At 43.1% G+C, this 27,514-nt stretch overlaps 1 protein-coding gene across 2 annotated transcripts; it reads left to right on the plus strand.

The window, feature by feature from the left end:
- The first annotated feature begins 1,251 nt into the window (after positions 1–1,251).
- NFE2L3 (NFE2 like bZIP transcription factor 3) lies at positions 1,252–26,189 on the plus strand. 2 transcript variants are annotated; one of them, XM_079150935.1, is made up of 4 exons: positions 1,253–2,069; positions 18,252–18,428; positions 24,342–24,425; positions 24,937–26,189. In XM_079150935.1, the coding sequence occupies exons 1-4, from the start codon at positions 1,512–1,514 to the stop codon at positions 26,167–26,169; spliced, it is 2,052 nt and encodes a 683-aa protein (XP_079007061.1). In that variant the 5' UTR covers positions 1,253–1,511; the 3' UTR covers positions 26,170–26,189. The 2 variants fall into 2 exon arrangements, with proteins under 2 accessions (XP_079007062.1, XP_079007061.1); XM_079150936.1 differs by lacking the exon at positions 18,252–18,428 and having other exon boundaries at positions 1,252–2,069.
- Positions 26,190–27,514: the final 1,325 nt, after the last annotated feature.

Raw genomic sequence — 27,514 nt, forward strand, 5'->3', positions numbered from 1 at the left:
CAGGCAGGAAAGGACCTTTAAAACAAGTCTTACTCAACTTCTTAACCAATTGCCAAACCCCACTTGGTCATCCTCTTCTTCTCTCAAAGTAAGGGAGTAATGGTTAGTAAAGCTTATATTTGCAAGGTGGGTACTGTGCAGGCACATAGTGAACCAAAGATTCTCCCATAAATTCCTTCAAGAATTTACAATGGACAAATCAGACCAACATTCAGCTACTGAAAATACAAAGTAGAATGGTCCAAATGTTGCAATGTTGGCAGATGGAGAAAGCACTGTGGAGAACAGATGGGGAGAGATTAATTTCAACTGGTGAAAATTCAGAGGGTGTAGGTTTGGAGCTAAACGTTGGAGGATGGGTAATAAAAATGGTAAAAGAGAGACTTCCTACCTTACATGTATTAACTCATCTGAAATTCAGGAAAGGTCGAATGGGGAAGTATTCTTATTAGTCTCATTTTACATTGAAGAAACTGAGGCACGGGGAGAGTGAACTATTTGTCTAAGGTTCAGCCTAGGAAGCAGAGGCGGGTGGATTTGAACACATGGAGGCAACAGTAAACCAGGTGTTTGGAGCACTCTGTTAAGGAAGCAAAGGATATCACAAGGGAGGGCCTAGCAACTTGCAGAACAGCCAGAGGCAACAAGTGAAGGGTCTATGAGGCTGTGTGTGTGTGTGTATAATATTGCTTGATCCCAATGGTAGTTTGGAATTCACGTATGAAACCCCAGACTTCATGTATATTTCATCTGGCTTCATCCTATTTGACAGGCGTTATTATCCCCATTTTACGGATAAGTTAACTGAAGCACAGAGAAGTTAAATAACTCATCCAAGATCACACAAATGGCTAGGGTAGGGTTGGAGTGTGAATTCAGTGAGCCTACCCTTAACACACTGTGCCAGCCAAGCGTCCTCACACGGGGGAAAGCCCTTTGCAAGCTGCCAGAAGCTTCGAAGTTGCCCACTTTCCCCCCGGGGTCTACACAACCTGTCCCTTCCCACCTACCTACCCTGGCCTTACCATTCCCACCTGGAATCTTTAGTTAGGTTGTCCCACTTGGGGGCCACAGGTTACCTGGGGCCATTTGAGTGCCCAGAGCACCTGTTCCCAGAAGGCTTTGCGCCCCCCGCATAAAGAGGCCTTGAGCCCGGGAGCCCCGCCCTGCTCGGCCCCTCCCACGGGCGCGGGCCCCGGAGGCCGTGGGCGTGTCCCCCGCGGCGGCGCCCGCGGCGCGGGGCGGGGTCTGGCCTCGGCGCGGGGCTGCGGGCGGGCAGGTGGCTCCTCCTCTGCCTCCCTAGATCGTTGGCCGAGCTGGCTGCGGAGGGAGAGCCTTTGTGCTCGGCCGGGGGAGCCCGCGACGGCTGCTGCCCGCCTGGGCCCATTGTTTCGCCTCTCTGTCTCTTCCGGGCAGGTGCCCGCGACGCGCGGGACTCGCACGTGCCGCCGCTGCTGCAGCACTGAAAGCCCGGGACGCCGGCAGGGGCGTCCCCGGGCGCGCGGCGAGAAATGAAGCTCTTGAAGCAGTGGTGGTCGGCGGGCGGCGGCCTCCTGCACCTCACCATGCTACTGAGCTTGGCAGGGCTCCGCGTAGATCTGGACCTCTACCTGCTGCCGCCACCGCCACCCACCCTACTCCGGGATGAGCTACTCCTTCTAGGTGGTCCGACCCGCTCTGCCTACGCGCTCAGCCGCTTCCCAGCCTCCGGAGGGTGGGGGCGCGCCGGCCGGCTGCATCCCAAGGGCCGGGAGCCGGACCCTACCGCGTCACTCGAGGGCCATCTGCTCCGGGAGGTGCGCGCACTCGGGGTCCCCTTCATCCCCTACACACGGGTTGATGCGTGGCTGGTGCACAGTGTGGCTGCCGGGGACGCGACCGGGGCCCATGGGCTACTCGGTGCCGCCGCCTCGTCGGGTGCCGGGGTGGACGGCGGCAGCCAGGCAGCGCCGGGAGGCGGCGGGGGCCCCCGAGCGGGTCGCAGTAGCCCTTTGGCTGCTGAGGAGGAGGAGAAGGCACCCGCGGAACCGACGGCGCAGGTGCCGGACGCCGGCGGACGCGCGAGCCAGGTAACCCGAGAGCGGGACGCTAGCAAGTGCGGCGTCTACACCGCTGGGGCCCGGGAACTGGCCATGAGCCCTCGAGGCTTGTGATGGAGCTAGGCAGCGGGGCTCACTCACGCTCTCCTGTTCTAAGCCCCTGGGTAGATGTAGGTACCTAAATGACTCTGCCCCTCATTTTTGAGAATCCAAATGAAGCCGGTTAGTGCTGTCGCATTGGTTTTTAGGGTTTTGAGAAAGAACTGGGTGAAGTCATTCAGTTGGGTTTAGAGAACATCTTTCCTTGTGTTTCTTGTAGCTGTCAGGGGTAGTTCGGGGTGGGGAGGGGAAGAATGGTTGGGATTAATTTTCTTCCTCACTCTTTTGGTTCAGCACCTCTTGTGCATGGGCATGGAATGTGTTTTTTCCCCAGTACCTATGCGGGACTAGAGGATAATGGAAGCGACCTTGACCTCTGAGGATGCATGTTTCTCCTAAGAACCACGCTGTGGCCTTGCGCAGTGGCCCTCACCGTGAGCGTAATCCAATGGTTATCCGTGTGTAATGCATCCGTGGAGTAAGATGCCGAGTCCGTGTGCACTCCACGGACAACCAGCATCCCCCTCACCTAACAATCCTCTGTCCTGGAATTTTTATAACCCATTAGCATACAGATAACAGGTACCCTGAGAGTTGGTTGTGACCAACAAGGTCCCTTTGGTTTATTGGTACAACCTCTTTTGCAGCTTAAATTTTTTTGGAGGGGTGCTGGGGATTAAACCCAGGGCCTTGTGCATGCGAGGCAAGCACTTTACCAACTGAACTATATTCCCAACCCCCCCCCCCCTTTTTTTTAACAAAGTTCACCAAGTTCTGTGGATTGAAATATCTGGTGCTGCCCAACACTAGACCACTCTATCCAGAGCTCCTGCAAGGGGCTTTTAAACTCCTTGACCCAAATCTTAGTGTAAACCGGTGTGGATCAACAAGTGTTCCTTGGGATTTTTATTGTTTTGTGAGGTGGAGTCTTATGCAAAATGGGAATTGGGGATAAACTGGTTTGTTTGCAGCCCTTCAGAATCACCCTGTTTGTGTAGGCAGTTGCCAGACAGGCTTCTCCACCCTTTCCAAGAGGGGTCATTGTGTGAAGTTCTGGGTGATTCATTGTTATGCTGGTCTGATCCCTTCCTCCTTCAGGTGACCAGAACTAAGGGGGCTGGAGTTGGTGAGTCTTGGTGGGCTCCTGTCTTTTAGAACAATTGAAGGTTCTCCCTGCAACACTAGCTCACTCTTCAGATCTGGAATCTGTGGGACCTGTCTTACCTGAGGGAGGAGTACCTGCTGCCCTGCTACCTTACCTGGTTCTGTAACATATCGGTTTGAAACCCACTGCTGGATTCTGCACTAGGTGGCACTCTGCTGCCCTCACAGCTGAACGCCAGCCTGTTTGCAAAGTGTGCAGGGACTGGAGGGAAGGGAGGCTCTGACAACCTCCCAGGAGGTCCAGACTGGCATGTGTGTACCTGTTAGGTATCTTAGCTGCTGGGATGACCTGGTTCTGTTCAGTCTGGTAATGACCAACTGTTGAGATCTTAAGAGTTTCCATGCTGGGTCCTCTTTGTCAGAAATGTCTCTTGCTTAAGCCTTGTGAGATCCACAGGCAGGCATCCTTAGGTCTAGTTTGTATTTATGGAAAACAGAAGCCCAGTGAGTTAGGGGACTTGACTAAAGCCACACATTAATTAATGGCAGAGGTGGGACCTGAACCTGAGTCTCCTGTCTCCCAGACTTGCTCGTAAATTAAGCAATGTGCCCTGTACTCAGGCTGTCTGGACAAGCATACACCTGGGATGGGTTGACTCAGCTCCCCCTCACCTTGTCTCCTGCCCCCAGGACAACTACTCCCTGGTGCTGAGTTTTTTTTTTTTTTTTTTTAAAGAAGATTTTAAACTCATAATGAAGACCAGCACTTTGGGAAAAAATGGACTAGGGAAACAATACCAGTCTTTGCAATTATCTACGCTGTATTTATCACTTACTAGCGTTCTCTCCCTCCCACAGATTTTCAAATCACTCCCTGGCTCCGTGTCTCATATGTCAAGAGGGAGAGAAATGTTTACCTCAGAGCAGGGTATTGTGCTGGTTAAATGGGAAAAGCATGTGTGAAGTGCCAGTGTAGTGCCTAGATTTTGGGTGTCCTCTTGTGCCCACCATTCTTAACCTCTTACCTATCCCATTCGCTTTATTCCTTCTGGCTTGTCTGTCTCCATGCCTGGCTTGGTGGCTGGTTGATTGGTTGATCATTAAGGGGTTGGGGTGTAGAGGAGTCAGACTGCCTGGTTTCAAGTACTAGTTCTTCCATTTATAGCTCTTGTGTCCTTGGATGAATGTCTTAACCTTCCTGTTTTTCATTCTCCTCTGCGATACAGTGGGAGCAATAAATGTACCCGCCCCATAGGGTTGAAGTAAGAATAAAATTTCATTCCATGTAAAGGACTTAGAACTGCTTCTGTCTTAAGTGCTTAATATGTAAACTACTATTAATTTGGAAGAGGGGGCATATTTTACCCCATAGGAACATTATAGGTGTTTTTTGTTGTTGTTTTAATAATTCTAGTGGCTCACAGTTGAGTTCAGGACATTCTGGTTTTAGTGTATATTTTTTCATAATTTTTGTAACACATGCAAAACATATTTTGGAGTAGGGGATTTTCCAAGTAGGTGTCAAAAGAAGTACTGCTTTGGTCTCACCTCTTCATGGGGTAATCATTATCTAAAAACAAACTCCCGGAATTTCCCAGGCCCGACAAACTTCCCTTCATAACCACAGCCATGCACTACAACCAATAAACACGTCCTTCACAATCACACACAGGTTAAACCAAGACATGAACAGCTTTTGGAACAGGATGTTTGATCATATTTGAAGAGATGGATAACCGCCTGCAGCCAGCATCAGTATTTGAGAGAACTATTGCCACTTTGAAACTGAGAGGGCATGTGGTCTGTGACAGTGGCCTGTCACAGGAGAGGTCCCATAAAGGACCTCTCCATTTACTGCCTTTTGGGCTGGTTTTTTCAGGTCACGTAAGGAATCTGATACGGTCAGTATTTAATTCTAAGAGTAAAGGGAAAAGGAAAATAAGGTCCTTGATTGTTAAAATAATTTTTTTTTTTCATTTCAGATTCAAATCATTAACACCTGGGTAATGACACAGATGAAAAGCAGACACTTGCCTGTTTTTAACTCATAGCATAATACAGAAATAGTCTTATAATTATATACATTGAAGTACAACAGAGTTTCACAATGAGCTTCTCATTTTGCCTACTACAGACATCGTGAAGTGCTTATGGTCTTGCCTGGGAGAGGATGGCCCACATTACTGTTTTACTGTCCTAGGGCTGCTGTAGCAAAATGCCAGACTTAAATGGAAATTTACTGTCTTACAGTTGAGAAGGCAAGAAATCCACAAAGTGTCAGTATCTTTGGTCTCTTCTGAGGCCTGTGAGGGAGAGTCTCACAAATCTCTCCTGCTTTTGGGGTGGCTTCTTGGTGATCTTTGGCATTTCTTGGCTTCAACGGCATCACCTCAATGCATGCCTTCATCTTCACTGAGTTCTCCTGTGGGTGTGTCTGTGTCCAGGAGTCCTTTTTTATAAGAACATCATTCATATTGGGTAAGGATCCTCCCTGACATCTTAATTTACCTACTCACACTGGCAGTGACCCAATTTGCAAATAAGATTTAAATCTAAGGTTCTAGGAATTCTGACTTCAACACAGGGATACAGTTCAACCCCTGACAGTCACTATTGCCCTTCTGTCAGCTCTCAGGGTGTTCAGGTTGCTTAGGTTCCAGCCATTAAGAACTAAGTCAGCTGTTTCTGGGAGTGACTGACCTGTGTGTAGGACTATTTGCAGAAGGACTCGGGTGGTGCTCTTGAGGAAGTAGGGTTTGGGGACTTGATGTGCAAACCCGGGAACCTTAGTTCAAACCATATTTTTGTAGTCAGTCTTTCACCTTGATTGGCAGGTTACAGAGAGATTCTCTGCAATGACTTTTGAATCATTTGCCTCCTCTCCATCCCCCCTGCTTCTGTGCTCAGACAATGGGAAATTAGTATGCAGGGTCATGGTCTTGGGGCCAAGGTGAGTCTGGCCAGCCAGGGTGATCTCGGCTTTCCACTGACTGGTTGTGTGACTGGTACACTGTGTGTGTGTGTGTGCGCGTGTGTGTACTAGGGATTGAACCCAGAAGTGCTTTACCACTGATCTACATCCTCAGTCCTTTCTATTTTTTATTTTGAGCCAGGGTCTTGCTAAGTTGCTGAGGCTGATCTTGAACTTACAATTCTTCCTCAGCTTTCAGAGTTGCTGGGATTACAGGGGTGCCCCACCACACCTGACTGTGACACGCTTCTTACCTCTCTGAGCTTTGGTAAGAGTACCTGAGGGAGTTGTTGGGGGATCAGAGGAGATAGTGCAGGTCAAGTAGGCAGGGTTGGTATGTAGTAGACTTTTGGTTTTAACTACTGCTGAACTGGGGCTCTGTAATAACCACTCGCCAGCTTGGCCCTGCTCATTCTGTTGCCAGGGGAAGGTTTCTAAAGCACACCTTGGTGCATCTCCCTACTTCCACGTGTCATTCAAGGCTACCAGGTGGCCAGTGTAACCCATCCCCACCTGCCCTTGCTAAGCTTGTTGCCCCTGGTGCTCTGCCTATAGCCTACTTTCCTGCTCAGACCTTTTCTCCTCTCCCCTTCCCCATCCCCATGCTACCTCTTAACTGTCCCCCTTGCCCAGAGTTCCTGCCTGGAGTCCCTACTTGCTTTCACTATTAAATTCTCAGACTGTTCCTGTTCTTCCTTGAGCTCTGCTGCACCCTGTAACCTATCTTCTGTAAGACTTGGCACCCTGTACTTTGAACTAGGGTGTCTTGAGGGTGGAAACAGGGTCTTCACTTTCACCTGCAGTAGCACCCAGGGCCAAGGTTCAGAGCAGAGGGCAGTGCTGCCGGTGTCTGTTGACCACTTACCGTCCAGTGTTGCACACAGACTTTGCAGCACTTCCAAGGCCGCCCCAACCCTGAATGTGCCTTGGGTCCTTCAGGGCCAGAATTCCAACTAGAAAGTAGGTCAGACCTGAAATCCAGACCATTTAATGCCAACTACTTGAGTGGCTGGGGCAGAGGAGAGCAGACCGACAGGTTGGCATTATAATGAATCAGGTGGTGAAACTTGGAATTGCCTGAAGTTGTAGAGCATCGGCAGTGACCTTGCTGGAACAGAGCAGGGCACTGTTCCTAAGCACGGAGGAAACCACCTCCCGCCCACTGCAACCTGCCAAACAAAAGCTGTTTCCATTCGTGGCAGTCGTGGATAAGGATAGATCATTCTCATCATTGAGTTGTTAAGGATTTACATTCATACCCAGGTTCTGGGGCATCCAAGGTACATGCTTGGGTTACTTTTGATCAAATTGATGCTTGGCAGACAGTGGCCATGGTGTGGAGGCAGGAGAAGACCTTTAGAAGTAGGCTAGAACTGAGTTTCCATCTATATCAGTCAGGCTTCTCCAGACAGACAGAACCAGTAGAGTATGAATAAGCAAATACACAAAGACTGATTTCAGAGAATTGGCTCACACAGTTGTGGAGGCTGGATGTCCAAAATCTATAGAACAGTGAGAAACCCTGATAAGAGCAGGAGCTGGGATGCTGCAGGCTTGAGGTAGAATTTCTTCCTCAGGGAAGCCTCAGTTTTGTTCTTAAAGCCCTGCAGCTGATTAGATGAGGCCCACCCATATTATTGAAGGTACCTGAAGTCAGCTAGTTGATTGCAGACATTAAGCACATCTACAAGTGTCTTCAGAGCAACACCTAGGTAGCTTTTTATTTTTTTATTTATTTATTTTTTTAAGCGGTGCTGGGGATTGAACCCAGGGCCTTGTGCTTGGAAGGCAAGCAACCTACCAACTGAGCTATATCACCCAGCCCTAGGTAGCTGTGTAATTGAACAACAATACTGTAACTTAACCATGTTGACATGTAAAACTAAGCATCTGTACTCCATGTCCTTCTGGTCATTTGTTCCCAAATTGGTAAAAGGTGTATATTAACATCTTTCTTTGAGCCTTGTGAGGTTAAATGACACCACATTGAAGGGTTGGTACCAGTTCCTAGTGTGGTAATAGATGCTCAACAAATGATTTGCTTTTGCTGAGCCCCAGGTAAAATCTCCAGGAAACCCCTGTCCTCTGCAGGATATTACCAGTGAGTGCTCAGTCATGCAGGGACTATGCTCTGGCATGAGAGGAGCCCTTTCCTCCTCAAGTGGGGGAAGTCATACTGGGAATGGTTGGATGAACTGGGGCTGTTTGCACTAAGATCAGGGGGAAGGAACATGATCACCATCCTCAAGTACTTGTAGAGCTGTCTTGTGAAGGAGACCCTGGACTTGCGGAGGAGGCAGATCCCCAGAGGCAGAGTGAGGCTTTCCTGAGGCTCAGGTGCAGGAGGGGCTTCATCTTTCTTCAGAGCTTCTCCAGGAGTAGTCAGTGACGGTGTCAGTCATGTGGGTGCTTGGTAAAGTGAAGAGTGCCAGGCCCACTCATACTTAATCAGAGCCTCTGGGTTTTGTAGCACCCCAAGCTTGAGGGTCCTCCCCCAGGGCTTCCTGGTGTCCAGCAACACCTGGGTGGAGGAAAGGCCTAGACAACACCCCTTCTGTGAATTTAAAAGCTCAGAATAACTGAAGGACTAGGCCACAGGGACATGCCTGGGAAAAGGACCAGGGCTACCCCAACTTTCCAGGTGTATTTAAAGTCAAAGCCCAATTTCTCTAGTTTTTATTATTTCCCTGCATATTCCAAAGAACTTTCCTCTGGATAGGGGGTGGGCTAGGTCAGGGGAAGGGGAACTGCCTTGCAAAAAAAAAAAAAGAAAGAAAAGTACTAATAATGAATGCAGAACTTGCATGTAAAATGCAGTTTTAAACTCATGCTTGAGTTCTAGCAAGGCTGAGGGAAAAGTACCAGAACAGGAGAGAACTTTCTGAAATGTTGTATGGTGGTGTGTCACCGGTTACATGGGTACCTCCATTTGCTAAATTGTACAGCTAAGTTTTCTACATCTCTGCATGTGTCAGTCCTACCCCAAAACTGTGAAAGAATAATTGGGGAGGGGTGGAGGTATTGATCCATGAATGCTGGGTAATTATTGACATGGAGTGATGGATGCATGGAAACTTCACTGTAGTATCTGCACTCTGTTTACATGTGTTTGATGTTTTCTTCTATAACATAAAAAGCATTGTGCATTCCGTGAGGACCAGGTGGCCTATCTAACCTGCTGGGGTAAACTAAAATTAAAAAAAAGATCATCAGCAAATCCCCCACCCCTGGCCTGCAGGAGGGGTTACTTTCATGAGAAGCAGCGCCATTTAAAATCAGAGCCTGCGAGTTGGTGCTCGGGCCCTGAAGCCCTGATGTTTGTAAGCATAGTGGTGGTTATGCCTGACCTCTCCTGGAGGGGGTTACATCAAGACCTGAGGATGTCTGACAAGTGTAGAGCTGTCCCTCTACTTCCTCCGGGGATCTTCAGAAGTGAGTTTAGCTTATCTCATGTCTTACTACAGAAAATTCCAAGCATATATCACAAGTGGAGAGATGGAGACTGGGATAATGACCCCAGCTTCAAAGGTCTGGTTCACTGTAGTCCTCATTCATCTGTGACTCCCTCACTCTTTCCCCCTGTAATGCGATTTTTTCTTTTTCCTGTGCTGGAGAGTGAATGCAGGAATTGGACCTAGGGCCTCTGCATTTGGGATAAGTACTCAACTACTACACTACATCCCTTCTGATTCTTGTGCAAGCTTTCTGCAGCGACTTCGCAAAGAGAAAAGTCCAACTTTGATCCTTTCTTAATTCTTCCCACTACTTTCCTTGGCTAAGAAAACCTGTAAATATTTCAGTATATACTTCTGAAGTGTGAAGACGCTTCTACACAGTGCCATTAACACATCTATAAGAAATTAGTAACAATTCTTTAATATCAAATAGCCAGTCATTGTTCAAATTTCCCATTTTATCATCAGTAGTCTCTCATGGTTGGTTTGAAGCATAATTCAAACAAGATCCCCACCCTGCATTTTAGCCAGCTATTTTTGCATGATAAAGTAATAATTCAGACAAGAACATGTTTGATCCATATGAGATCAGCTGTTCCACCACCATGGTTGGAAGCTGTGCCTCAGTGTGAAGTAACTGGGAGCTAATGTGGGTCAAGATGGTGACAGGGAACAGAATTCCCCTCAGGTGGCTCATGAGGAAACTTAAGTGAATGACTTCTTACACCATGTGGCTAAGAGCAGGTGGGGGTGTTGGTGTTGAGGAATGTTGGAGAACCATGGAAGAAGTGCCCTGACCCCTATTTTGTCTGCCCTGCAGTTCTGTTCCAGCCTCCCCCTGTGGACTCAGCTTCCAGGGGACATGCATGGATCTGGATGGACAAACGACCCACTACTAGGGCTAAGAGCTGGCCATGAAAGAAAACTGCTTGCAGCCAGATCCTGGTTTTGTCACTCACTAGCAGTGACTTCAGGCAAATGGTTTAACTTCTCTCCTCAGTCCCCCACTCCCCAAGAAGGATGGTAACAGTACTTACCTTGAAGGGATGCTGAGCTAATTAAATGAAGTAATATCAGGCTGGGGCTGTAGTTCAGTGGGAAAGTGCTTTCATAGCCCATGTGAGACACTGAGTTCCATCCTTAGCACCACTAAAAATAAAATAATTTAAAAAAAAAAAGACCAAAACTTCAAAAAATAATAATAATGCCCATGATGCCTGGTCCACAGTGAGTACTCAATAAATGAGCTATAATTATTATAAACTGCTATTAAAAACCATCTAGGCCAAACAGGGCACCGTCTTTCTTTATCTGGTTCCTTGTTTCTGTAGACCTGGTGACTCCAGCTTGCCTTCAGCCTAGACACAGCCTCAGAATTCTTTGGCCCTCCTGTTTCCCTCTGATGTCATCCTGCTCATAGGCTTCACACTGTTCTTTGTCTTTGAAGGTTCATCCAACCTCAGAGGTTGAAGCAGGTTTCAATCCCTCCTCCCCCTGATGAGTAAATGAAAGGGCCTGTCAGGCCAGCTGGGACTGTTCACAAAGGGTGTTGTTTTCAGGGGCAAGATCTCCACCCTGTTGTTTAGGTCCCAATAGAGTATAATTAGTACGTGTTGCCAGTGGACAGGGGCTTGGGAGGCTTTGCAAGGAGATGAGCCCATTTCTGTTCTTCTCTCCCTTTTCCTTTTACTGGGTCGAAAAAAACTTTGTAGAGGGCTGTTGTGCCAAAAGTGAGTAACAGGAAGGCAGGTGGCCAAAAGTTTACAGGCCGGAAAAGGTTAGATGGAATAAGATAGGTACCATAAGAGAATACTTAGAACCATGGCAGGAGAAGCTCTTTTTGGTTTATGGGCCCAAGCTGAGAGGGTTCTGGCTCCTTGCAGAGAATGAGATGGATCACTTCCCAGCACAAAATGTGGTAGAGAAGATCTTTCCTGGAGGTGCTAGTTCTCTGCAAGTCACAAGAGTTTCAGTTGTGATTAAGGGGCCCAACTCACAAGTTTATGATGGCTTCCTATGGCAAGCATGGAAACTAATTTACTTTTTTTTTTTTTTTTTTTTTTTTTTTAAATTGGGACAAGGGTAGAAATTACCTACACACAAATAAAAAGTAATTTAATGATGGGTTTAACTTGCCTGTTCTTTAAGAGCATGGCCCATAAACTTCCAGCATATACAGTACCACTTGTAAAATACATCCATGTATCTCTGTGCCATTGAGTTGAGAAAACAGGAAAGAGAACAGATAATAACTGCTGCCTACCAGGGGCTGGTATTACTTTCTCTTGAAATTCCAATTGAGTTGTTGGCAGTCAGAATCAAAAAGGAGTAGTAACTCATGTTTACAAAGCACCTTGATATGTATGAAGGCATTTTTTTCAACTAAGTCCTTAAAATGAGAATTAGTTAATATTGCCCTCTCATTTCCATAGTTGGGGTCAGAGAGGTTTAACAACTGTCCCAAGGTTCCCAAGGTTACACAGCCACTGGATTACAACAGGTCTTTTTACTCTTGTCTGTCAAACCTGTGCCCTTCTAGCAATAGACTTTTTTTTTTGGTGCGGTGCTGGGGATCGAACCCAGGGCCTTGTGTGTGCAAGGGCAGCACCACCAATCGAGCTATCTCCCCAGCCCAGCAATAGACTTTTTAAGGCTTTGCAGACTGCAAGTGACATTACAAATGCCACAGACCTTTTTCACTGTGTAAATATGAATATTATAATAGTGAATCCTACATTTCCCTGCCTTGAGATTCTGGTCTCTGCCCTCACTGTCCTCCCAAAATAGAATTGATAGCTGGCACAGTTGGATTCTCTGGAATGCAGACTCCTGGACTGAGTTTAGTGTGCAAGAGGGAAAGGTGGACTAGAAAGCAGGCTTACACAGAAGCCAGAGTTTAGCTGTGATGTGGGCTGACATGGTGCATCAAGATGACTAGGCCTCTGCCTTAGCCTGATCAGTACTGGGATGTGGAAAGGCATGATCTTGGGTGGGGGAGCTCTCAGCAGCTGGAAGCTGACTGCTCACAGGAGTCACCACAAGTCCTTCCTTGTAAGGGATCTGGGCTGTACATCCTCACATGCTTAACACTAACTAACCCTGAAATTTTTTTTCTTTTGTTTATCATGCTTGTAATGTGTTCTTGTTAGTTTCCTAATAGGCTTTCAGTAAGTGAGAGGTGAATAAATTCAGGACGAACCATCTAACATATTTATTACTTGGGACTATGCAAGTTTTAGTATTTATCTTCCCTAGGTCTATGGAATTTGGCCAACAGTCTTCCATCAGGATTCTCAATAGTTTTGCAGGCACCTCTTTCCCCTTGTGGCCTCATAGGCAGGGTGACCATAAAAGACAGTTCTGGTTTATGTTTGTTTCCCAGCTTAATTCTTAATAGCACCCTCTTACCCTCTCAAGTGAACTGTGAACTTAGCAGTTGTTGTGGCCATTTATTCATAGACCCCTGGAGTATCAGAGGTAAGGGTTTCCCTTTGAGGAAACCAGATTGTCAAAGTTGAAATGATTTGCTCCAGGGCTCACTGTCTGCCTCTTAGTCTTCTGAACCTGGCCCTAGAGGAAGAGGAAATACCCACAGGTGGCAAAGCATAAATACCTACTCCAACCATGACAACCACTCTTTTCTAAGAGCACTCAGGCTTTCTCTTACTATTTGAATCTGTCCCCCACTTCAGTCTAGTGCTGCCTCTGCTGTCTTCATATTTATGCATACATTGTTATCTGTGGGGTCGCAACTGCTGATGAGCTGCATTTTTAGTCTTTTAATTGTTGGATATTAAGAAAGTAACAAACCCAGGGAGAAGTGGGGCAGGGATGAGGAAATGGGTATGCTCAAATACCATTGATGACAATGTTAAAATGGAACAGGCCTTTTGGGAGTGGGGGTAAATTGTCATATCCCACAAAAGAAGTTGGAAAATTTTCAGAATAATTTATTCAAAAAAAAATTCTTTGTGCAGAATTTAAGGGGAACAACTCCTTCAAACTTTACAAGAATAGGGAATTTTTATGTTACATAAAGCTTCCCAGTTCCTTTTTCAAAATCAGCAAGATGAGGATACCAACACCTAAAAATAATATATTGAAGAAAACCAATAGCAGAAAGAAAGAAAACCATCGTCACTCTTATTCATGCAAAATATTAAACTAATATCAAGACACACAAAGAATATAGATGCCAATCTTGTAATAGCTTCTTCATCCTCCTCTCTACTTACTGTCCTTAGTCTACTTTGCTCTTGTCGCTTCTCTGCTTGTCCTCTTTTTTTTCTGGAACCCACGGGCACTTCAGCACTGAGCGACATCCCCAGTCCTTGTTATTTTCAGACAGTCTTGCTACTTACCTTGAACTTGAATCATCCAGCCTCAGACACCTGAGTTGCAGGGATTGCAGCACGCTCTGGGCTCTGCCTGACCCTTCATATTACAATTCTAACATTACAGTTCCTCAAGACTCAGTGCCAAGCCTCTCCTCCCCCTGTACTCTCTTGCTAGGAATCTCATCAGTTCCTGTGACCCCACTCCCACCTCTACTGGTCTTGACATGTAGACTTCAGATCAGACATTTGCTCAGATTTCCAGATTCTTAGTATGATTGATATTTCTACTTGACTTTTCACATCTTAAATTTAACATATCCAAAAGGGAAGAACTGTTTCCCTTTTAAACTATTTTCCTCTTAGCTATACCATTATTCAAGAGTCGGCTCTAAGAGTCGGTCTTAGTTCTTCCCTTCCCCTCCTATTCATATTTCATTGACAAGCCCCAACTAACCTTTATTTTTTATTTATTTTTTTTTTTTTTTTTTTTTTTTTTTTAGTTATAGATGGACACAATATATTTTATTTATTTTTTATGTGGTGCTGAGGATCGAACCTAGTGCCTCACATGTGCTGGGCAAATACCACTGGACTACAACTCCAGCCCTCCAAAGTATATCATGGATTCCTCCACTTCCATCTGTGTCTGTCATCATCCCTTTCCAGATTGCCATCCACTCACAGAAAGCACCACAGTAGCCTCCTAGCTGCTTTCCCCACTTCCACTCTTGTGAAGACTGGATGTGAAGTGAATAAAAATGATCTAACACTACTACTGATGAATGAGAAAAAGACTGATGTTTCATTAGAAAAATGAAGAAAGGAAATACATATACATTTAAACTTGTGGGATGGAACATCTTTTTAAACTTAAAAAAATGTGAGAATAGTACATATATCCTTTGCCCAGATTTACCTGTTGTTTATATTATCCCTATTTATCTATATTAATAACATGTAATATATTCGCTTTGTTCTGAAACATTTAAAGAGTAAATTAAAGCTATTGTATCCCTTAATCCCAAGTGTGTGTTTCTTGAGAACAATGATTTTCTTTTCTGTAGCCAGTTACCAAAGCCAGGAAGCTTAACAGGCATCCAAGACTATAATCTATTCTACTGTCTATGTTCAGAATCTGTCGCCCATGAAGGTGCTTTATAGTTACTTTCTGTCCTGGATCAGCATCTAATCCAGGATCATACATTGCAATTTAGTTGCTATGTTCCATTAAAGAGTATCAGTTATTTTGTAAAGCAACCCCCAATTTTGATTCATCTGATGTTTCTGCACAGATTGAGGGTATGAATTTTAGACAGAAACACAGAAATGGTAGTGTTCTTCATATCAGGAGGACCATGGTATCATTTTATATTTTGGTGATGATATACCCATTTGGGTAAGATGGTGTCTGCCAGGTTTTTCTTGTAGTGTTTTTCTCTTTGTAATTAAAAATAATCTGCAATGATATTTGAGACCATTTAAATATTTGTTTCTCACCAAATTTTTACTCCCTAGTGGTAGCATCCATTGATAGTTTTCTGACTGTCATTCTTCATTTATATTGTTTGTATTCTGTAAGGAAAAAAAATTTTTTTCCTCATTTATTTAGCTGCTTATATTTAGTAGACTACTAAATAACCCTTTATTCAATGAGTTACAATCCATTATTATATAATTGGATTTTTAAACTTAATTCCTGCATTGTGTGTGCTGGTCATGTAGAATTTCTCTGCCCTTGGTCCTCCTTTCCCTGAGTGTTTCCTTCAGACTATTTTACACACCTTTGCTACTATACCAGTCTATCAACTTTCCAGACTAATGTTTACTTTATCATTTTCCTTATGAGCTTGATTTGTTTCCTTTTGCTATTATGTAATTTTATAGGTAACATTCTCAAGTTTGCATGTTTACGTGGGTATTCATGTGTGTTGTATCAATTCACATATTACAGAATAAGGGGACCTTGCTTTGTGCTTCTAAAATTGATCATGTGATTTAGACATTAGAAGCTCCTCTGTCCATCAGCAAAGTTAACTGTGTTGGGAATCCAGAGTTTTGAATTTAATCATCTTCATATTTAACAAATCTTGCTTGGACAAAAGATGAGAGGTTAAAGAAAAAAAAGGTAGTGGCCAGTTCTTCCCCAAATTTAAATCAGCATTGTAATTGACATAGGATCCCTGCCAAAGTTTTATTAGGATGAATTCAGCATTCAACAAATGTCTATGAAGGGTCTACTGTGTCCTGGGCACTAGGGTAGACAGAAGGCATACGGCAGCCGCAAGCAAACAAGAGACCCTGTTCTCAAGAAACTAGTATTCTACCAAGACAGACAAGACTGCTAATACAGTAATTTATCAGCTGGTTGCTAAGTCTGTGGGAGTAGGGGACACAAAGCAAGGGAGGTAGGTGTTGGACAGAGAGGTTTAAGTTAGAGACAGGGTCTTGCTGAGTTGCGTAGGGCCTCACTAAGTTGATGATCCTGACTTTGAACTCATGATCCTCCTGCCTCAGCCTCCTGAGCTGCTGGGATTATAAGCATATATCACCATGTATAGTTAAGAAAGAAGAGTGAATTTGGAGAACTGAAAGAAACAACAAGAAGAGTGGGTAGAGTTGAAGGCAGAGAGCTTTATAGGCATAAGGAGCAGTCAATCCAAGACTGCAAAATGAAGGGGGTACTTGGTGGACCTGAGGAGGACAGTTTGAGGACATTGCTTTTTAGAGATCAGGGACAAGTCAGCAAAGCAGAAGCCTTAGAGGACCTAGTGATGGGCACAAGATTCAAGAGAATACATTGAGTTCAGATAACTTTCTGGAGGAGTTTGTTCTAACGGGGAGCAGACAAATGGAATGGAATCCCAGGAGTAGTGTGGGACCACTGGCGGGGTTTTTACCTGTGGCAGGTGTATGTTAGTAGGCTGGGAATTGCCCAACTGATAGTGCACCACTGTTGATGCAGAGAAGGAAGAGTAGCAGGTACAATTCAACCCACTAGCAGGATTGTGAGGTGTGCCCACATGGAGACTGACTGTGCTGGGAACAAGATCGTCACCTGCAGTGTTGTGTCCTGCAGTTATGCATAGTGGTACAGATAAAGAAGCCAAGTGGGCCACCAGGATATCTACATCCCCTTCCTGCTTTTTTTCCTTGCTCTTGTATCTGTAGCTTTCCATTTCTTTGACCTTCACCTTCCCGTCTTTCCCTTCCAGCTTAAAGAATGAACATTTCTTTAAGGGTTATTGGTGGTAGGAGTGCTATCCTTGAGTTAGGCTAGTTAGTGCTATGTTCCTGGAATTCAAAAATTAGAGAGTGATCCTTTGGAGGAGTTTGAGAAACCTTGTTAGAGGGAAAAAATTAAACAGAACTTTTAATATCATAATTGAAATAAACAGTACATGTTAAATTTTAACTGTTTGAATGTTTAGAAGACTACTTTTAAGTCTCCTTAGGTTAAAAGGTGGAAAGGCCATTCTGAGTAAAGAGTCACATTGATATAGTTCTGATTGTAAAAGGAATATGTTTGTTGCGAAGTATTCAATTACAGAAATATATATAGCAAAGTGAACCCTTCCCCAGCCTGTCCCCAACCCATCCTGCCTTCTAGAAAGAACTACAGTTAATTGTTTGAAAAATAACATTTTCCAGATTTTGTTGTTGTTCATTTGTTCCCTTCCCTTTTCCTCTCTCTCCCCTTCCTGGTCCTGGGGATTGAACCCACAGCCTAGCATCTGCTAGCTAAGCACTCTGCCACTAATCTACATCCCTAACCCTTTTTATTACTTTTGAGACTGGATCTCACTAAGTTACCCAGGCTGGCCTAGAATTTGAAACCTTCCAGCCTCAGCCTCCTGAGTTGCTGGGCTTATAGGTATACATCGCTGTGCCTGGCCTCCCAGATTTTTCTACATAATATGTATTTGATCAGTGTTTCTTTCCCATTTAGCTGCTTGATGTATCTTCTATAGAGAACTAAACAAAAACCACCTAATGGCAACATTGATTTCCAGATATAATTTGCAAATATTTTAAATCATGCTCGTTAGACTAGCCCTATTTCAAAATGTACTTAAGGACAGGTCATAAAAACTGGCTTTTGTTTCAGAATTATGTTTCTTTGATATTGAAATAATGAAATGCCTGTCATAGTTTTGACTTAAGGGTTTATAAGATCACTAAACAATAAGTGCAATGCCATTTGCCTATTTTATTTGGGTTTCTAAGCACATTGTTGGGTCCTTTTTAGGAGAATGAAGTACTAAGAGAAAAGTGTGAAGGTGTGGATGACAGATCTGAGCAGGAGAAAAATGAGGAAAGGGTGTCAGGCCAGAAGGAGAAATTACAAGAGAATAATGGAGATGGAAACAAAGTAGCAGATAAATCTGAGTGGGAGGTGGAAAAGACAACTGAATCTAGAAATGAGGTAAGCACATCAGAATGTTCTAGTCTTTTCATTTTGGCTTTCATGTAGTTTTGTGGCATTGATAATTTATGCTGGAAATGAATTTTGCATGGAAGTGTGTTCTGCTGTTAGCAAGTCTGACATATGAAAAAGTATGATTAGACTTTAAAGGAATCAGCCCACAGAATGTTTTCTCTGGTTGTAGTGCATATACACCTACCCTCCAGGAACCTGCTAGCAAGCAGGTTGTGCTAATTGTGTTTGACAAGATAAGGGATAAGTAGATAACTGACATTCTGGGCCCAGGCTGGCCAGGTCCCTGGAGAGCAAGACAGAGGGCTAACCCTATAGCCAAATTACCCTCTATCCCTGCTAAGGCTTGGGTCCAAATCTCCAGTCTGCTAGTGAGCCAAGCAGAACCACTGGCATCCAGGAGTACATTTCATGCTTCTGGTCTGTCTCTACTAAGGGGCCAGGCCCACTAGTCCACCTTCTTGGCTACTCATTGTCTAAACATACTCTATCTAGCTAAGAGAAGAGGGTATGGAAAGATGAACTCCAGAAGCCTGGCTGAAGGGATGGGTTCATACCCTCTTCTTTTACTTGGGTGACATCTGGTTTCTATTCTGTCTTGCTGAGGTCCTGTGCACAAGCCTGGCACACAGGCGCTCCAGAGACTGGCCTGGGGCTTCCAACCTTTAGCCACATGGCACTTCCACCCAGAAGGCACACCCTTGCAGGTCTTGTCCTGATGGTTCTTTTTAATCACGACATGCTTCAGCATGTCCTCTCCCTGGGAGGTGGAGGTTGAGCCTGAGCCTTAAACACCCTTGGAGGATGGAAAATACCATGCCCTGGCCCATCCCAGACAACCCATCCTCAGTGTAGTTTTGACCATGCCACACTATGAACATTATTTGATTTTTATGGAGTGAAATCAGAAATAGCTTTGTTCTTTTTGCCTACCCACTCCTCTTTCTGCCCCTTCTAGCCTGTTCTAACCTGTTCTAGGGGAACAAGTTCTTCCTCCCACTGTGGGTAAATGTCTAATGCAGGTCTCATGAGACTTCTAGATAATCAGATTTAAAAGTCCCTCTGGTCATTGTACTACACCAATTGACAAGAATGAGCCAGTATAATTCTCAGAAATGTACAACGAAAATTTAGCTCCTTCCCTCCTCCCATCTCATCTGCTGAATCCACAAGGCTGACTGGTGTGGAAAAAGGTACGTATGGCCATTTCATCCAATTCCTCAGTTTGTCCTCCTCTTCTAGTTAGGCCTTTTTACTTGGGGCTGAGGGTATGCAGTGTTAAGAATTCAGGAGAGGTTATTTCGCACCAACTGGACATTGTTTCCCTTGACCTTGGGATACAGTTTCATTTCAGATTACTTACTTTCATTTTGTAGATTCTTTGGGGAATCCCTGCTCTCATAGCAGGGAGTCCTTCATCTGCCCTTCTCTTGACAAGGGCAAATGCATCACCTCCAGCTGGTCCTTTAGGATTCCTGAATATTCAGTGGCAGTCTTTCCATGTGGCTCTCAGCCACTTGCTGGCTGCCTAGCATGGAGCTCTGGCCACGTGCTTTTTACACCCTTGTATTTCTCAGGCAAAAGTTGAGAAATGACTGTAGGGAGCACACACCAAGTTTATTAGTGGTCTCTCTCAGGCTTTTCTGTTCTTTAGGTGAGAAGGAGGGAAGAGAGATTTACCCCATTTTCACTCTAATTTCTCTAGCTTAAACTCTTCTATACCTTCGGTCTCAGCCTGGCATTTCATTTCAAATTTCATAAGCATTTACCCCCTGCCTGTGCTTTTCCCAGCTGGTATTCTCCCTGGCCCCTCATTTACGTAGACTTTTTATCTTTTCTCATAATTCACGTACCTTTTGTGTGACTTTACCACTACTGCCCACACACACAAGCAATAACATTTGGTCGTGTCAATTCCTGTGGACATATGGACATATACTGAAAGGTCCATATTTATTTTGCAGGAGACAACATTTTAGCCCATTTTCCTAAATGTGTGTGTGTGTATGCATCCCCTACCCTCCCCAGCACGGGGGGTCAAACCCAGGGCCTTGTGCATGTTAGGCAAACTTGCCCTGAACCACTTCCCTAGCCTGGGAAGGGATGTTTTTATCACATTCTGTACTACTTATTTAATGCTTCCTCATATATTTCCTCATGCGGTTGGTTACTTTTTCTCCTGGGTATGTGGTATGTCTTTGCCTTTACTCCCTCACTGGTGTTCTTTGAATTAAATGTAATTAATTCACTGCTAGATACATAGTGGACACTCTCACAAAGTTGCTTAGGGCCTAGCTAAGTTTCTGGGGCTGGCTTTGAATTTGTGATCTTCTGCCCCAGCTACCCTAGTTGTTGGGATTACAGGTGTGCACCCCCATACCCAGCTCATTAAATATTAATGAGTAGATAAAATAGGGAGAAGGTAAAATGTAATTTGACATAGGAAAAACATCAGTTTGGACAAAACTTTTTATAAATACATAAATCACCCAAAAGCAAGGCATTTGTGCCCCAGACCCTATCAGGCTCTCCTCATCATTTATGTCAAGTGTCTGTGTACTTAAACATTTTTTAAGTTTATTTTTTTATTAGAGCTTTATAGTTGTACATAATGAACATAGTTGGGTTAATTTTTTTTTTTTTTTTGGTACTAAGGATTGAACCCAAGGGTGCTTAACAACTGAGCTACATCCCCAGCCCTTTCAGAGGGTCTTGCTAATAAGTTGCTTAGGGCCTCGAAAAATTGCTAAGGTTGGCTTTGAACTAGCAATCCTCCTACCTCAGCCTCCTGAGTCATTGGGATTATAGGGATTACCACCGCACCTGGCTATAAGTGTCAGGTGAGTGAATCACTGTCATTTCCATTCTTTTGGTTGACAACCCTAGAATAATACCTAGGGACAGTGGTAAAATTTACTGATTTCTCTCTAGCTACGCTGCGGGTAGTAAATGAATTCACAGTATATGCAGATTAAAAAAGAGAAACTGAATTTATGTGTATCTACCATGTTCTCTGAATATTCCTAGTGGTCTTTGTTCAAAATGAAGTGAGTCCTTGACCTACAGTGGAACTGTGTGTTTATATTATATATATAAAGATTAGTAAGGATGACTAGAATCTGACTTAATTTCCTGACACTCTAAATTGAATTGAAGTATAGCAGAAGTCATCTTACAGATTAATTAGATTTTTAAATGGCTGAGTTCTTTGCAATGCCTCAAAATTTTCCTCCAAGGTATAGTAGACAGAAAAAGTATACTATCTGCAACAGAATGTTTTCTACAGTTGAAATGCTCAAATAAAAGGTATGTGATGATGAAAGTCTGAAGAAAAAAATGAATGAATTTCATTTATTTAGGGGAGGTTTAAAAAAAAAAAAAAAAAGACCAAGGAATTAGAAACAACATGAAGCTCTTACCACCATTAGGACATAAAGGAATCTGAGGAGACACAGCTCAGTGAGAGTTGGAATTGATTCAGTCAGCCCTAATCTCTAGGGGACTCTCTCTTACCTAGATCTCCTGTTGGATCTATCAACCCACCTGGTGGGTGAGGGTTAGGAGTTAGCCAATCCATAATTCACTTTTAAGCAAAATTATCCTTATACCCATACTTCTTTTTTTCAGTCCCCCCCCACCTTATTTACCCACTAGTAAGACTTTTTTTTTTTTTTTTTTTTTGGCAGGAATCCAGGTAGATTTGTGCTGATGTTATCCATTCTCACTATGATTACCAGTAAATTTTGGTTAGTAGTTGGCCAAGGACTAAGTCCAAAGTTGGGGCTATTAGTAGAATATTTCAGAATATTAAGAAGTGAGGTCTCATTTTAAACAGTAGTCTGGCTGGCAAAGAAGTCCAGAATCCTTAAAACATGTAATTTCCTAGTTAAAGAGGAGCAAGAAGGGATAATATTAGAGGAGCAAGAAGGGATAATATTATCTGCCAATTAAAATTTTCCACCAAGAAGAAAATCTTATCCACCAATTTAGCTTAAATAGCCCTATAATATTCACAATATACAGAAAAGTCTAATTTATCATGGGTCCTAAAAAAACATGGCTTCGTAGAAAAAGAAACCATGTATTTGGACTAATTTGTGATCTGAAACTTAAGATTTTCTAAAATTTTTTTTAGTTGTAGATGGCCACAATACCTTTATTTTTTGTGGTGCTGAGGAGCGAACCCAGTGCTTCACATGTGCTAGGGGGAATGCTCTACAGCTGAGCCAAACCCCAGCCCCCGAAACTTAATTCAACTTTTTTTGTTGGGGGCCAGGGCTGGGGGACTGAACTTGGGGCCTCATGCATACTAGGCAAGTGCTCTACCAGTGAGCTTGACTTCCAGTTCCCCAACTGGTCCAAATCTTCCAAAAAACAAAAATACTAGGAAACATTAAATATATAGGTGGAGTGAAGCACAGAACACAAATACCTCAGTCAGGATCATGAATTCACTAACAAAGATAACCCCTTATGCCAGGTAGGTGTGAGGACACAAGCCTATAATCCGGTGACTTGGGAGTCTAATAGGAGAATTGCAACTTCAAGACTAGCCTGGGTAACTTAACAAAATTGTAGCCAAACTATCTCAGATAAAAAGGGCTAGGGATGTAGCTCAGTAGAAGAGGACCTTTCGGTTCAATCTGCAGCACCTCAAAAACAAAAACCCCTTGTACACACTAAAAACAGAAGTTCTGAATAAAATGGACAGTTTTAAGTAAATAGAACTCAGTAACAAGGGAATTCTATAAATAGAAGAAACCAAAAGATTCAAAGCCAGAATTTAAGATAATTGTGTACTAAAGTAGAGGAGTTGGAACCAAATTTCACAAGAGACTAAGATTGAGTGGATTGGAATGTGAACTAAAAGGTCTGAATCTGTACTACCATCAAGGAATCCTGAGCCAATAAAAAGTTCAGAAAATGATATGAACAGGTTTTGGAGGGAAAAACACAATGTGATGAGGAAATAGCCCTAAGTCGCATGTGAGAAAAAAAAAAAAAGATTGACATATTGTGAGGGAAAAGACTTAAGAAAAAGGATACAGAAAGGATTCCCAATGAAATCTTAGGCATGCCAGGTGTGGTGGCACATGCCTGTAATCCCAGCAGCTCAGAAGGCTGAGGCAGGAGGATCATTCAAAACCAGCCTCAGCAACTTAGGAGGCCCTAAGCAATTTAGTAAGACTGTGTCTCAAAGTCAAAAATAAAAATGGCTGGGGATATGGCTCAGTGGTTCTGGGTTCAATCCCTGGTACCAAAAAAGAAAAAAGAAATCCCAGGCACAATACTGGGGTAAGGAGTGAACAGATTAGACTCAAGAGATAACGAGATACCACAATGTACCACAGGACGGAAAATGTTACGAAAAAAAAATTGGAGATTTAATATTAGTTTATGGTGCAATGCTTCCAGAATTAAAATGAGCCCTCAGACTAAAGTAGTACATGAGAATGCCAAGCAGCCTAGTATTCTTACCAAAAATTGTCACTGTAGCATGAAGGCAAAATAGTTCCAGGAAACAAAAACTAACCCTATTATTCAACTTCTCCCTCAAAGGAGTTACTTGAACAAGAAGCCTAATGTTGAAGGCAGGACTGAAGTGAAGTTGGGAAAGACGTTAGGGTAAATGTAAACATGTAGCCTTATGGAGGGGCAAAATAAGGTACGGAACTAAAAAATAGTGGTAAAAGATAAGTGGAAGATGGTTAGAAGAAGAATGGTGGAGTTTGTAGTTAGAGCCTTAAAAATATTAAAAGAAATAGAATGTAACACTCCCAATTGAGGAATAGGGATAAATGATCCAGTATGGCAGTTAACACTTTGTCCTCTAAAGATTAAGCCTAAAACCCCAGGCGACTTGTCTTTTGTCTGACCTTTTGTGTACCTGTTTTTCTACAGAGACATCTAAATGGGACAGATATATCTTTCTCTCTAGAAGACTTGTTTCAGCTGCTTTCTTCACAACCTGACTATTCTCTGGAGGTAATTGCAATCTTGACTTTTATCCTTACGAAAACTTCAGCACTGACCTCTGTGAATAAACCATCCTTTACTTGGATGACATAGCAGCTTAATGTCAAACTTGTACATTAAGCACACAAGACTTAAACCAATTTATCACATTCATATATATTAAAAGCAAAATGGTAGTAAATATTTGACATTGTGGCATAGTTTTATTTTTATGGTATCATATCTTCATTATGAACTTTTATGCTTTAGTAGGATCTTAACTTCTACCTCACTCAACAAATTCACTATGGTTTGGTTGGTATTACCTGATATTAATGTGAATTGACTGCCAACAGCTACAATAATTAAACAAATTGCCAGAGTATTCTAAGAACAGTTCTCTTATCCCCAAGTATAGCCAAAAGCACATCACAATTAGCAGAGAGGAACTGACAAAAAGTGAGTAGTTATTAGGTATTAGAATTCTTTTGAAATAGATCTATATATATTTAAAGGGTCATCATACTTCATTCTTTTCCAGAACATCTCAGAAGACTTTCCACCTGTTCTAGGCAGTATCAGTGATGGCATGAATTCTTCCACATATTACAATGTTAATTTTACCCAGGCTATAAGTCATGACGTGAATCTTCACGAGGCCATGTTGCTGTATCCCGACACCACATTTAGAAGAGATCCAGTGGCAAGGACTTCACAGGAACAATTTCTGCAGTGGAATTTTCATTCCAATCCTGAGCAAACCCTTCCAGAAACTAATATAACAGGATTTCTCCCACCTGTTGAGCATCTAACAAGCCAAGATCTTCTATATGACCTTGATGCTAACATATTTGATGAGATAAACTTACTGTCATTTGTCACAGAAGAAAGTTTTGATCCAATGGAAATCTCTCAGCTTTTTGAAGAACCAGAATCAGATTCTGGCCTTTCACTGAATTCAAGTCATAGCACCTCTATTACCAAGTGCAATTCTTCTCACTCTGTGAGTGATGAAGGTGCTATAGGTTACAGTAACCCCAATTCTCTTTCTCATCATGATTTAGAAGGAGCTGTAGGAGGCTACTACCCAGAACCCAGTAAAGTGTGTCACATGGATCAGGGGAATGAAACTGGTCTTCATGGAGATCTCACATTTCAACACATACTTCATAATCACACTTACCACACACAGCCAGACGACCCAGAACCCACGTCTATATCTTTTTCATGGCCTGGGAAATCACAGAAAGCGTATCTCAATGATACAGATAAAAGTCTGAGCCGTGATGAACAGCGTGCTAAAGCTTTGCATATCCCTTTTTCTGTAGACGAAATCGTCCGCATGCCGGTTGATTCTTTTAACAGCATGTTAAGCAGGTATTATCTGACAGACTTACAAGTCTCACTCATTCGTGACATCAGACGAAGAGGGAAAAACAAAGTTGCTGCCCAGAATTGTCGTAAACGTAAATTAGACATGATTTTGAATCTAGAAGATGATGTGTGTAATTTGCAAGCAAAGAAGGAAACCCTTAAAAGAGAACAAGCCCAATGTAACAAAGCAATTAACATAATGAAACAAAAACTGCAGGACCTCTGTCATGATGTTTTTAGTAGGTTGAAAGATGATGAGGGCAGGCCTGTCAATTCCAGCCAGTATGCACTTGAGTGCAGTCATGATGGAACCTTTCTGATTGTGCCCAAAGAACTGTTGACCTCGGGCCACAAAAAGGAAGGCCAAAAGGGAAAGAGAAAAGGTGAGAGAAGAAATTGAAAATGGATTCCTTTTTGTGTGGACATATTGTGGGGGTCACAGACCACTGAAACTGCTTAAATTTAGAACTTATTTAAGTTGGGAATTTTATTCAAGTATTATCTTTACTGCAACTTGAAGGCAAGATCACCACACTTAATGGAAGGGGGGATAGTAAGATCCAGTCACTTTGAAAAGCAAACACTGGGGATTACTTTTAAGACGTGTTTTGTATTTTAAGTTAAAAAAAAAAAAAAACAAAACACCCTTAACATTTTCAAGTTTGTTAGCACTGTAGTAAGCTTTTCAAAATATTTAACTTATACTTTTGTGAAAATTTATACAAACTTTATACAAAAAATAAATCTATACAACCTTCTCCCTTTGAACTCCAAGCAATGTACCTTTTTTTCCCTAAAGGCTATAGTGTGAAGTCAAAAGTATAAAAATATGGGAAATTCTTAGTGAGCTCATAAAATAACTAGTGCTGAAAAGGTAAATTTAAGTAATGATCTTTATGTCACTTCTTTTACTCTCAACCCAGGGAACCTAGCAGCACAAGAATCGGATAACCACACTGAACTTATTTCACCAGGTTACTATCCAAACACAAGTCAACCAGTTTCACTCAAATGAATAGGAACATTATTTTAGTGTTAGCACTAGGCAAGAAATGGACTTTCTTTTTACTGTATTACTGTATGTGTATACTGTTATCTAAATTCAGGTAGGTTATTTCTCCCATAGGCACTGTTGCTTAGTAATGTGCAATTCAATTTGTAAAAGTACCATCTTCAATTACAGCCCACTTTAAAGTTAAGACCACCACCACACAGATAACCTACTGAATGCATTTTTCAAGTGCTGAAATCACAACCAGTAAAACCCGTTAAGATTTGAGTGCTTTCTTACTCAACGGCGGCAACTTCCTACTTGCCAAGGGCTAGTGAGAATCATGGATGCAAGGGCACATGAACCAGTATTGCTGCAGCCACTCATTCCTGTTTTACACATTAGAACCCAATGCAAAGTTGTTGCTAGCCAGGACTGTTCTCACCCACTATGTGCCCAATTGTGCCTGGATAACAGATGTCCCCCACAATGTACAATAACATGTGATGTCTACCATCTAACATTTAAGCTTGCATTTTCTTCTAATGCACTTTATTCCCAGGTTATGTGGACTGGCCCAAATACAAAATTACCCAATTACTTCTCATGTAGAATGACATTTAGTTCAAAAAAGCACCCACTATGCTGCCATCATTTTCCCTAAGACCTTCACATATTTTTTTTTTTTTGGCAGTGACTCACACCAGGATTGACACTTTCACACAGCACATTCTCAAGCTTTATTCCTTTCACC

The sequence above is a fragment of the Sciurus vulgaris genome (genome assembly GCF_902686455.1).
Source record: "Sciurus vulgaris genome assembly, chromosome: 8".
Classification (NCBI taxonomy): domain Eukaryota; kingdom Metazoa; phylum Chordata; class Mammalia; order Rodentia; family Sciuridae; genus Sciurus; species Sciurus vulgaris.